The sequence below is a fragment of the Corythoichthys intestinalis genome, chromosome 1, assembly GCF_030265065.1.
Source record: "Corythoichthys intestinalis isolate RoL2023-P3 chromosome 1, ASM3026506v1, whole genome shotgun sequence".
Taxonomy (NCBI): Eukaryota; Metazoa; Chordata; class Actinopteri; order Syngnathiformes; family Syngnathidae; genus Corythoichthys; species Corythoichthys intestinalis.
In genome coordinates this window covers 69406916-69420775 of record NC_080395.1, presented here as the reverse complement: position 1 = coordinate 69420775, position 13860 = coordinate 69406916, and the positions used below count along the sequence as shown (strand labels likewise).

The window sequence follows — 13860 nt, the reverse complement described above, 5'->3', positions numbered from 1 at the left end:
AATGGCATTAACGCAACCCTACGTTGCGCGGTAAATTATGGCCATTCTAGCATTCCGTAGATTGAAATTCAATACGCCGCACCGCGTTCCCATCTCCAATGGTACCAGCTCTGCCTCTGGGAGAGAGTATCATAATATCATCCTTTTGATTTGATCTTGGTAAAACTTAATTTTGGGTTTTAAAGGCGGAAATGAGGCACGTTGAGGCAGCGTGATGAACGTGAAGCCGTCTGGCTGTTTGCGCGACCCATTATGATTGTTGTCGAGCATGTTTGGATGAAAGTACAGCGATGAAACTACCGGCGTGTTGCCGCCCGAGACGCCGCATAGGCGGGCAGAAGCACTCGGAGGCTATTGTAGTCAGGCCAGCTTCATCCTCAGGGTGAAATCCCCTGGTCAACTAAACGTAACTTGGGTCTTTTTCTAGACCAAAATGTGGCACTTTTGTCATTTGTTACTGCAATGCAGAGATACAATAAACTGAATGAACATGAAGAATGAAAGAATTTTAATGAGAGCACCACTATAACCTCCAGCATGAAGGCTCCAGGCACTTCGTACTTGTGTCGCGGCCACCCGATGCTCACTATTTGGATTAGGATTGGGGTAAAATCCACATTCTCAGGCAAAACATACCTTTGCCATTTTAACTCCAAAACATTGCACACTAAGGTGGACTGATGGGCGCAAACTGCCCTGAAATGCACAGATGGACAGCCGTTCTAGTGAGTGCAATCATTCTATCATCCACATTTATTTATTTATTTTTTGGAATTTTATGTCATGAATAATATAAAGACACTAATAACCAATTAACTATTACATTAAAATATATACAGTAGTCTCCGAAAATTTTGAATATCAAGTCAAAGTAGTTTTATTTTGGCAATTTAACATTTTAACCAACAAAATTGGGTATGTCAATTTGCATGTAGTGGCTCATCTCAAGCAGTTCCTCATAACTATTCTGATGCTCAAGATTTTTCAGCGTATTATAACCACAAACTTCAAAAAATTTGAATATGATGAAAAGCTTCACTTTTGTACACACTTGCCACATGTGTCATTCAAAACACCTTCAAAAGGTTCCTGAGCCTTTAAAAAGTCAAGAGCTGGTACCCCAAAAATAAAACTGTAACCCCACAAAGAACCTGTGCTTGAGCCCTTGATCTCAGATCTGTCAGCGGACATGCTAACCACTTTTCCCCCGTGCCTGTCTTTTTACAAGTTATTTGGGGAAAATTCATGTTTAATTCCTCTTTGCAAATGTAAAACTCTTTTCTTGTTTTTATTGAGGCTTAAATTTGATGTAATAGATCAAGTCGTGTGCTAATAGGTGTATTTAAAAATGAAAATATATAATTTATGCATTTTTAAAAAACGCCACTTATCACAAGTGTACAATTGACGGCATGCGATTAATCGCGATTTTAAAAATTTAATCGCTTGACAGCCTAATTATTATTACAATATTTCATTACGGTAGGTCATGATATAAAAAGGGCCGGTCTGTGGCATTAAACTCCCTGGCTGAAAATCCTCCTCTTTCACTTTATGGGGAAAAAAAAAATGTTGGTTATGTTCCTAGGGGGCGCTACATACATTTGTGCATATTTTGATTATTTTTGTTTTGTTTTACATTTTATCCAAGTTTTCACCAGTGTTGACCTGGCTGTTGAGTTTGGTGAGTTTTAAAGCATTCTGAAGGAGTCAAAGTAGGGCTCAAAGCATCAGGGGGACAAAGAATGACTGCTAGGGGGCGCTTGGTGCTACATAGTGTATTTGGAATGTCTTTTGTGTGTTTACAGTTAAACAAGGTTGGTCATAATGTGAATATGGACATTGGTGCGTGAACAACATTGAGTTATTATGCTATTGCTTCAGAGTTATTATTATTTGAGTTATTATTATTATTGCTTTGCACTATTACGAGTGTTACTACATTGTGATTGCACTAACGTGTAAACCTTTAAGGTCCAGACCTTTTTTGTCTGATTTTGCATGCCTTTGATATTGCTTTTATATTTCAAAGAAAGAATTGTTCACAATGGCCCGGTTTGGTTCCTTTTTTTCAGGACACCTTGAACCTCATGTCCAAACTGTTGTTTTCTTCACTGACCAATTATAAATCAACATTTTGGGACCAAAAAGACCAAAACTTCCCCCCAAAATTTGAATAAATAGTTTTATGTTTGATAATTAAACATAAGCAGGAAGTATAGTCATAGGCATTTTTGGCCTTTATACATGCTCTGGTCAAATACAGTGCATACATTGCAAAGGGTCACTGTGGAAAAGAAAAAGTTCCCCTCCACTATGTGATATAAACGTTGCTCCACTATGTGATATAAATGTTGCACTACATGTTTTACATTGCTGTTGTGTTGCCGTTTTGTTGACATACCCCTTTAGCGCAGCACCATCTAATGGATGCATAAAATAACCCCAGCCTCTACTGTAATGTTTATTCTATGCGCCTTATCATGCGGTGCGCCTTATATATAGGGGAAACAATTAAATACAGTGGGGCAAATAAGTACTTAGTCAACCACTAATTGTGCAAATTCTCCCACTTGAAAATATTAGAGAGGCCTGCAATTGTCAACATGGGTAAACCTCAACCATGAGAGACAGAATGTGGGGAAAAAACTGAAAATCACATTGTTTGATTTTTAAAGAATTTTTATTTGCAAATCATGGAGGAAAATAAGTATTTGGTCTATACCAAAAGTTCATCTCAATACTTTGTTATGTACTCTTTTTTGGCAATAACAGGTCAAACGTTTTCTGTAACTCTTCACAAGCTTTTCACACACTGTTGCTGGTATTTTGGCCCATTCCTCCAAGCAGATCTCTAGAGCAGTGATGTTTTGGGGCTGTCGTTGGGCAACACGGACTTTCAACTCCCTCCTCACCCCATGGCATCAAAATGATAACAAGAACGGTGAGCAAAAATCCCAGAACCACGCAGGGGGACCTAGTGAATAACCTACAGCGAGCTGGGACCACAGTAACAAAGGCTACTATCAGTAACACAATGCACCGCCAGGGACTCAAATCCTGCACTGCCAGTCGTGTTGCTGAAGAATGTACACATCTAGGCCCGTCTGCGGTTCGCTAGAGAGCATTTGGATTATCCAGAAGACTGGGAGGATGTGTTATGGTTAGATGAAACCAAAATAGAACCTTTTGGTAGAAACACAGGTTCTCTTGTTTGGAGGAAAAACAATACTGAATTGCACCATACCCACTGTGAGGCATTGGGGGGGAAACATCATATTTGGGGCTGTTTTTCTGCAAAGGGACCAGGACGACTGATCTGTGTAAAGTAAAGAATGGAAGGGGTCATGCATCGTGAGATTTTGAGTGAAAATCTCCTTCCATCAGCAAGGGCATTGAAGATGAGACGTGGCTGGATCTTTCAGCAAGACAATGATCCCGAACACACAGCCAGTGCAACAAAGGAGTAGCTCTGTAAGAAGCATTTCAAGGTCCTGGAGTGGCCTAGCCAGTCTCCAGATTAGAGCTGCCCCGACTAGTCTACATAGTCGACTTCATCGATGACGTAAATCTGTCGACAAGCACAACATCCCGTCGACGGTTAATGAAGGGTTAAAAAAATATATGCGTGGAAAGTTCAGAATGTCGGATGGTCTCTATGCAAGCGGGGAAAGCGGCACAAAGCCAAAAAAAGCGCACCAGAGTGTCCAAAACATTGACTTATTTCAAAGAAACAAAGGAGGGTACACTCTTCTGTCCTGTCTCTTCAATGCCAAGCTTGGCTGCACGTCCGCCGTGAATAAACACCTCTAGTGCCGTCACCCAGTTGGTAATTTTGTTTTTGTTTTTTCATTTTTTGTACACCAGAGGGTGCTGTCGCCTTACTAAATAATGATGTTTCATTGGCAATGGGCCTATAAGTGCTGTTAGCATTGTTCTTAATGATAATTGAAAGGTTTATTCCATGTCATGGTTTGTTTTATGGTATAGACAATTATATAAGGTTAAAAGGTCATAAATATATACAGTATATACAGTGATTGCATTCAAGGGAGAGATTGTCAATGATAAGGTAATAATTTAAGGTAAAGGGAATTCAGAAAGGCAATTGATATATAAATAAGGTTTAAAAGGAAAAAGGTGAAAAGTTTTTGTTAATTTCTAATTGTGTTGTTTTATTTGTGTGCACCGTAGCCCTTACAGTGTGTTTACATCAAGGATGGAATAAAAGTTGTCAACCATCAGTTTAAGAGACCATCTTTCCAATCAGGATGCTGCACTAGTTAATTCTGTCAGCATTCGAACTCATTCTTTATTTGTGATTTAGTATTGTTATTTATGTGTTTATTTGTACTTTAATAAATACTTTAAGTGTTCCAATATGTTTTTGTGAATTGATAACGTCAACAAAAATTTCATTGCTAAATTAGTAAAAAAATGAATAAAAAATTAATTATAAGATTAGTCGACTAATCGTAAAAATAGTCGGCTGACTAATCGGGAGAAAATTAGTCGTTTTTGGACAGCCCTACTCCTGATCCCAACCCCATAGAAAATCTATGGAGGGTGTTGAAAGTCCGTGGTGCCCAACGACAGCCCCAAAACATCACTGCTCTAGAGGAGATCTGCATGGAGGAATGGGCCAATACCAGCAACAGTGTGTGGAAAGCTTGTGCAGAGTTACAGAAAACGTTTGGCCTCCGTTATTGCCAACAAAGGGTACATAACAAAGTATTGAGATGAAAGTATCGAGATGAACGTTTGGTGTCGACTAAATATTTATTTTCCACCATAATTCGAAAATAAATTCTTTAGAAAAGTGATTTTCTGTTGTTTTTTTCCACATCTGTCCCTCACGGTTGAAGTTTACCCATGTTGACAATTACAGGCCTCTCTAATATTTTTAAGTGGGAGAACTTGTACAATTAGTGGTTGACTGAATACTTATTTGCCTCACTGTATGTCATTCATTGAAGGTGCGCCTTATAGTTAGGAAAATACGGTGTATATACTGTTTCATGGAAAATCAGTATTATGGTGATCATACTAAATAGTAATTTTCCTGTGCACAGGTGAAGTAAATATTGCTGCCATGAAGCCTCCGTAGACTGATAGTTCCTCCCCCCAAGCGGCCGTGACGTATCTGCAGCTGAGCTTTTTTAAACTACTGTTAAGTTGATAGTAAGTCGTCATAAGTAATCCCGAGTCTGTTGAGAAAAGTAGTACACTAAACTATGGTCACTATGTTTGCGTGTTTTTTTTTTGTGTCTTTGAGTAGTAGTCGTAGTAGTTGGGTCTCATTCCTACAAACAATTCGTTCAAAAAGAACGAATGTTCACGACCGACTCAACACTAGTGTCCGCGAGAAGCGGACACATTCGTGGAAAGCTCCCTTTTATTTTAATAAATGGACTTGCACTTCAAAATGTTTTAGTAGTTTTTGAAAACAAAGGTTTGAATCGAACATTGTATCACCTGAACCAACACACATGAAAGTTCGTATAAGTCAATACAGATTTATTTTACATTGATCATTTAGCATCTCTTATTTTGGTTCATATTTGTGAGAAATGTAGCCCTGACCCCCATTCACTCAATCTGTTCTTATTCATGTCCCGGCCCCAGCAAAAAAATGTACATGCAGGTTATGCTGTCATTTCGTTCCTACCAACATTGAGACGAAAGCTACGCCCTTATTTAAGGTAATTTTAAGGTAGGGGCCACCCGTTATTTGCATTTGGAGTTTTCTGTTAGGCTTTGAAAAAGGCAGACAAAAAATTCCTCCCCCCAGTCTCTCAGGGTACCTGGTGTTGGAATTACATGCACCCCAGGCAAAGTTTTAAACCATCAGATTGCAATTTAAAAGTTAGAAAAAATATATTTTTGTCACAACCCCACAGTATATTCCTATGCAACCCTATGGTTGGTGTCCAACTTTTCTGATTTGGGGTTGTGGTTTTGCTGTAAGTCCATTGGGGTTGTCAAAACATGTAGAGGTAGAAAACAAAAAGGCTACTTCAGTACATCTCAATAACCAGGCTTTTGGACCCTTGCTTCAACAAAGCGAAGTGTCGAAGCTTTCCCGACAGTAAATTTTTAACCTCATCGAGAAAGGGTCACTACATTTTTAAGATGTGAAAAATTGTTGAACTTTGCCTGTTTTAGTTATTTCTGAACACAATGTCGTCAAACTTCAAAGATAAGAGATTACAGCACCTTGTGGATTCTGTAGTGCAGAATGTTCTTCCAGACAAGGACACCAAGTTGCTGGGAAACCCCCATTACTGTCAAAAGAACAACAGGTGGTGAGAGATGCATTAAGGAGATGGAATGGCTCACTTTCATCAACTCACCCACCTTTAATAGTGGTAATCCAATACTGATTGAAGACTCCTATGGGTGAAAGAGTTTAATTTCTTTTTGATGGATGTTATGTCAGGAATTAGGTCAGGGATGTCAGTCCCTTATCGCGCTACTCGCCCCTTGATACACGTGTTTTGAATCACAGCATCGCTGCACAGAGACGTTCCGCCCCTTGTTACACGTGTTTTGAGTCACACCTCACAAGATGTCAGTCCCTTATTTCAAATGATCGTCAAGGTGGCGAGGAAACAAAGTCATACATCACAGAGACGTCAAAGTGACAAGGCTCTAATAAGAATGATGGATAAAAGCATTTAAATATGTCCCGGATTGAATTGATTGAATTAGTATTAGTCTCTTCGTTCCCTTAGTAACCGTATATATATATATATATATATATATATATATATATATATATATATATATATATATATATATATATATATATATATATATATATATATATAGATATATAGATATATATATATAGATATAGATATATATAGATATATATATTATATATTTTAAGTAAGACACCTGCCTAAAACTTTTGCACAGTACTGTATATATAGGACAGTCAATTACATGCAGTGACACTTTTCGGCCACCAGGGTGGGCCTGCCCCCCCCCCCCTGAAATCCGCTTATGTGATATATCACTTATGTACTTGTATTGATAAGAGCTTGATTTCATCTTCCATCACACATTTCAAATGTGATTTTGTATTTTCATGAATAAAAACATACCAAGTCAAGTTGTATGGTTTCGGCATAATTTGTACAAGTGAGCACTGATTTTTAAATGTGTACGCCGTACGTTTACTCTGTACGCTTTTCGTACATTACGTTTTTTTTTCTCCGTTCGGATTTTGTCGCCGTTTCGGCAACGAGAGAATGTGCATTACTATACGTTACTATGTTGGTTGAATGACGCAAGAAAAGTCAGAGACACTGAGAGCGAAGTGTTTGTTGTCACGCTGTTGCAAAGGCGAAGCTAGGCTAGGTGGCTCCAATATTTCCTGACTGTAGCCGACAGCCTACAATCTAAGCCTAGATATCAAATCCCTATAGAACTACATGTGATATGACAGATGGCGGCGTTAATGAACAACCGCCATTTTGAAGCAGTAGACTTCTCAGAAAGGCTCTGTTGTAGTGAACCTTCCTAGCGAACTTAAGTATACTCTTAAATCTCTTAAATACTCTTGAATGTATCTTTAAATGATGAAACAGTTTTAAGACTTTAACATGTTGAAAGTAGACAGAAGGGCACTAATGCAAAAACCATAGCAATTTTAACTACTTTTAACAGTTGATTCACAACATTAAACAATTTCCAAACATAGCAAAGGTTACTATGTTTTTGTTGTTGTTTTTTTTGTGTGTTACCTTGCCAAGTAACTAATTACTCTTTACCTTCAGGTAACTGAGTTACGAACTCAATTACTTTTTGGGAGAAGTATTTTGTAACTAATTAATTACGTTTTAAAAGTAAGATTAACAACACTGGTCATAAAGATGAAGTCTGCAGAATGAAAAGTGATGAAAGCGGAGATTTCATTCTGCCAATTGGTTGCCGAACACAATTTGCCTGCAACTATTGCTGATCACTTCTTAGAATTAGCAAAACAAGTGTTCCCTGACTCAAAGATTGCTTCGGTAAGTTAATTTTGTCAATTGACCCTTTTAGTTTATAATTGGACACACAAACAAACTACCTTCAAGTTAGGGCTGGGCGATATGGCCTTAAGTACGTATCACGATAAATTGAGCAGATTTACCTCGATAACGATAAATGACGATAAATTCGCCCAAGCAAACCCTTATATAATTTGAAAATTTGAATCAAAGCATGGAATACAAATTAACAGTTTCTCATTAAATTTATTTACCAGCTTTCAATTTAACAATTGCACATGCAGTCTAAACATTAAGTATTAAAAAAAATCTTGGAAAACAATAAGAATTCTTGTGTGAACATTTATAACAGCTTGTATGACTTGAAAAATATCATCACTTGAATTTCATTAAATTAATTCCGCATTGTTATACACTAGATAGTGGCATACGTTTAGATATTTAGAATAGATACAAATACGACACATCCACCCGCCCCCCAGAAATTATACTTAATCAAAAAATAAAAAGTTTCACAAACCTTTCCTTTCTTTTATCCGGCTCAATTATTTACATCTTATGATTTTGGAAATCCTTACATTATTCAATAAATAATATTCCTGTTCCCAAGCACTGTGCTTACTGTACTGTAATTTTTACAAAAAATAAACAATACATAGTTACTCCCCTTCATCTAGGACGAGCCACTTACAAGACTAGCACTTTCGTGTATTACAAATACTGCTTTGAACACATCTTCACAGACAAATGCAATGACACAGGCTTAAAGAGGTCAACTTTAATTGTGTAAATCACACTTAATGACGACACGATCTCCTGGTTGAAAAGACGACATCCACTTAATTTTATTGAAGATACTGTATGTAATGCTGAGGCAATTTGTCAACTTTACTTTAAAAAAGAAACGTGCACTGTTTATCCAGTAGATGGGGCTCTTGCAGTGTGTCAAACAGTGATTCAATTTAGGGCAATTGTCTTAAAAGTGGTTCATTGTTTCAGAAAGCCTCGGTTTTTCCATCCCTATCCGGAAACTGTCAAGAGTTTACTTAATGTCGGCTGAAAGTTTGGCGAAGCTAACTTAAGCCCGACTTCATCCCGTTTACTTGTAGCGTTAGCCGCTAGCGTTAGCAGCTAGCGTTAGCCTACCGGGCTTCTGTTTGATTGGCTTCCTGAAAACCATGTGACTCCAAACGTAAGCACACTTTCTGCTTTCTTAAAGGGGAATGAACATAGCTGAACAACACAGAGTCAAAGCAGGATGAAAAGACTATATTTTCTTCTTTTATTAAATTACCGAATTTACCGACATGGTCAAAATTACGTCGGTCATCGTGAAGAATTTCGGTAACGGTAAATTTTCGGTTTACCGCCCTGCTCTACTTCAAGTCAAACTGAATTGCGAGCTGAAGTGCAGCCATCAAAAGACATGATATAAATTGCCAAAAGTGCTACATACAATTATAATAAAAGTCACTGTTAAATTTTAGTAATCATGATGTAGCTGAAGATATTGATTGTTCTTTGATTGCACCAATAAATTCATATTATTCTAAAAATTGAGTTTTATTTTTGTTCATATTGCACGCTATATACAATGTTGTAAGATTAGTCACCAATTTGTAAGGGCATACGTCACTATCTGGAAGATTGCCAACGGCCTCGGGTTGACAGCTATGTTTTTGTTTGTCATATAAATTCTACGATTAACTACCACTTGTGACTTCAGCGACAGAAAATATTTTAGTGCACTGATGTAGTAATGTACGTTTAATAACACCACTGTTCAGGCTAAATTTACGTTGAAGCAGCTACTTGTAAACGCAAATTTGAATTGCTGTTATTGAAGATGAAACTGATTCAATGTGATTTTATTTTAGTTTCATTCTACAAGTGTTTATGTCATGAGTAGCTGAATAAAGTCTGCAAACCACACAGACGTCTGACATTGTCATTTCAGAGCTTAGCTCACTGTCTAGCAATGACTTAGCTCCAATGTCTTGGCAAGGACAGTACAATGACATGAAAAATATTTTTCTAGATATTATCATTTAAATTTAGAAGGTGTTCAGAGGTATTTAAAAGGTTAATTCCTGTTTACGAGGAAATATGGGTTACTTCGCCAGCGCTGACATGGAACTCGATTGTAAATCGAGGACTACCTGTAGTTGAATAGTGAATAGTTTCTTCATAGTTCCTATTATTAAATTAAAAAGATCATACCTCCAGTTTTCCGTTGTCAATCGGTGCCAAATAAAAACTGGGAAGGAGGTGAAAATCCGCGCTTTCGAGTCATGTGGACGGCAGCGCTCTATGTGAAATACTTTACTTAATTTTCTACGGTGCTTTAAATACGCCATGTGATTGAACAGGCCGGCGTGATCATAGAAGCTTGAGTCTGATTGATATAATCAAGTCATCTGATTATTGTTGCGACATCTCATTGGCGGAACTGGCAGAGCCACTGTTGGCATTTCTTGCAAAAAAAAAAAAAAAGTAAAATCTAATATATAAAATAAAGAGGAAAAATGTAACAACTAGTGTATCCCAAAGTAGAGGACTAAGAGTAGCAAGGGTGTAGGTTTGCATAGGGACTATAGGGACAAAACGCTACCAACTTTTTAGGATGCTCAAATTGTCCCCACTAACTAAGCAACCTTATTTGCATTATATAATGTGTTCAGTTATATAAGTCATTTAGATTGTCTACCCATATGTTGTACGAAAGAATTGACCCTTTCATCATCAAGTGAATAATTTTCGTTATTTTCAGACTTACATTTGTCCCATTTTCACTTGCTGAATGAGCCAGTCCATGTTTTTTTTCCGCAAACGCACATTTGATTGACTGATGACTTAAGGTTTACCCCATTCTTCCCAGTTTTCATTTTTATTTTGCTTATGTGGTCTTAAAGCAGCCCCAAGGAGCTTTCATTTTTTGTTGAGTTTGGCTGGACTCGGGGACAGAAGCAGTAGTTTTTTTCCTGAAGGAAGGCTCCATTTTTATTTATTTTTGTTATTCCCTGACTAAGAATTTTTTTTTTGTTATATTTAATTAATTTAGACAGGCAATTTTGAGGTGTATTAGGACAATTGTTTATTTTTTTGCATTCCTGGATAGTTAAGAGATTATTAGCAATTTCTTATTTCTTTGTATGTTAATACAAAAATTTATGTTCAAATACTGCAATTTAAATTTGCTAATAAAATCCAGACATTTATTCTGGAAGTTCTCAAAATATTTCATTAGTAGTTTTTGAAAACAAAAGTTTTAATCGAACGGTGTATCACCTGAACCTATACATATGCACTGCAAAAACCCATCTCCTTAAAATTGATAAAAAGAAAAACTTAAATTCCCTTGTTTTCAGTATGAATCTACTAGAAATAAGTGAAATTATCTGCCAGTGCTTCAAGAAAATTTACTCAGATTTTTTGAAATAAGAAAAATAGCTAGCTGAAAATAACAGATGTATTCTCAGCAAAAAAGCTTCTATATTTAATCTTAAAAAAACGTGTTTGTCAGATATGTTCTTAAATCAAACATATTGTTCAAAACAATTCTTGAAAGCATTTTTTTCTTGATACAGGCGAAAAATAACCGACTTTTAGATTTTTGGGCTTAATAAGAATAAATCGTAATATTTACTAAAAGTAAGTGGAGGAATCTGAAAAATTAATCTGTTAAAGGGGAAGTAGTGCCCTGGGAAAATTTTAATATTCCATCATTTATCCATAAACGCATGCCTTTTGTATTCATATCATGCCACTTCGTGTAATTACACACAAGAAAATGAGAGAAATTTGGCTCGATTGTCAAGCTAAAACGACCGGCGCCCGAGATATGGCAGATTGTGTGCGTGACGTCACGACAAGTGAAGAGAGTGCCACCGGCCACAAGGGGGGTAGCGCCTGTCTGCATCAATAGAATTCCTTCTAGTGAGGGGAGAATTACGGGTGTTTTGAGCTGTTTATGCTGATGCATTGTGTTCGTCCTGCACATATTCTAGGTTCCCTCATGAAGAAACACTCCTCGTTGTCAATAAAAGAGAATTCAGAATTGACAGTGAGGGGTGTTTCTTCAACAAGAAAAAGGCTCAGTGCTTTAATACTGAATGGCGGCGATGATGGCAGACAATTTCGTTTCTAGTTTCAGCAACGAATCCGACGTAGAAGGACGTAACGAATGTTCATCTAATGGTGACGAGGAGAGTTACGAAGCTTTAATCGGTGTCTTAGGTTACCAATTTGAGCCCAAACGAACGCCAATGCAGCGTAATGAAACAGTCATTGAGGGGAGCAATGACACTGATGAAACGTCGGCAGCAGATTGTGTGGGAAACACCAATGATTTGTTTTGCATTTCTTTTTGTGAAGCTGATACACCGTGACTGCATAATAAAGGAATGCATAGAATAATTATCATTTATTGCGCTATCATAGCTTTTCGCTCTGCCAACAGACACAAATATGAATGGGATCAGAGGATTTGTTCTATATATTTTACGAACGATAATGTATACATGTGCCCAGTCCTGTATCCAATGCGTGACATTTTTTTATTATAAAAGAGTACTCACTCTGGCCATTTCGAGCTTGGCTGTTCCCCTCCTTTGCTTAGCCTTAGCCTCCTTTGCTAGTCATAATCCTCTTTCTTGATATCTCGGGACATTTAGGTCGCTGCGCGTGTATGGTGGGCACCGCATCTCCTTTGAGCAGCAATCTTTTAGTAAAATCCGATTTCACTTGTCCATAGTTCGATAAGCTTTCAGGTGGAAAATGCGCACCACAGAAAAGCGTGCCGGAGGCTGTGTCTAGAAAATTAGCCCTCTTTGCACGGACGAACTTTACCCATCGTCTGCGTAGTCCAGCTTTTTTTTTCGCGTTCGGGAAATCATGGATACTATATTCCGATAAATAGCTATTTGTACACCACATAGCACAGCAGTTTTGAACCATTTTTGAGATGTTTTCGTCAAACAAACCCCAACGCTACTCTCTCGTCGTTAAAAAACAATGCCACCTGGCTCCGCCTCGACTGTCAATCACTTGTCGTGACGTCGCCGCCCCATTCGGCTGTTTCCGGAACACTTTTGGGAATGTTCGTCATTTTCGATCTATTTTCGATAATTGCTCATTAATGTGATTGATTTTTTTGTTAACTTTATCAATATTTGTTATCTTGGCACATAACGGTTCTATTGATGTCTCACACCCCCTTTGCCGCAACATCCCCTTTAACTAGCCTTCAAAACTAAAAAAAAAAAAAAAAAAAAAAGATGAAGACAATTATTCGACTAGATTTAAGATTAAGAAGTTATACTATAAATTTGCAGTCTGAACGTTGGTATAAGTCAATACAGATTTATTTTGCATTAATCATTTAGCCCAGAGGTCCCCAAACTACGGCCCACCTCCGCATTTGGTCCGACGTCCTGAACAATACCAGAGAGCAGTTTGAATGTTTTTTTTTTCTCAATAGTGTTACTTATTTCCTGGACTTTTTCTGTGAAGAACTCAGAGAAGGTTATTTGGTTATTATCTATTTAATTAATAGTGTAATTATTATTTATTATATTATACTATTGTTTTATTTGCTTTTGTTCCGTGAAGAATCCAGAAAGGGTTATTTGATTGTGGCTTTCTGAAAAACAATATTTTTTTTACATTTAGGCACTCCTGCAATCGTCACACTTTTTCTGTTACAAACTGACCCCAGCCCCTCATCAGAGAAGGGAAAAGTTATGTGGCCCTCACAGGAAAAAGTTTGGGGACCCCTGATTTAGCCTTTCAATTAATTAGGTTTTTATTGGTGAGAAATGTAGCCTGACCAGCATCTGTTGGTCTTATTAATGTCCCATCC

General features: G+C 37.4%; 1 protein-coding gene across 1 annotated transcript in view; it reads right to left on the bottom strand.

The window, feature by feature from the left end:
* Positions 1–6491, bottom strand: part of LOC130912442 (phospholipid-transporting ATPase ABCA1-like) — a 383631-nt gene extending 377140 nt beyond the window's left edge. The window contains exons 1-2 of the mRNA XM_057830543.1: positions 6358–6491; positions 6217–6284 (exon numbers count right to left, since the gene is read on the bottom strand). Coding sequence (XP_057686526.1) covers positions 6217–6282 — 66 coding nt within the window. The 5' untranslated portion in view covers positions 6283–6284; positions 6358–6491. The remainder of the gene's footprint in view (positions 1–6216; positions 6285–6357) is intronic.
* Positions 6492–13860: the final 7369 nt, after the last annotated feature.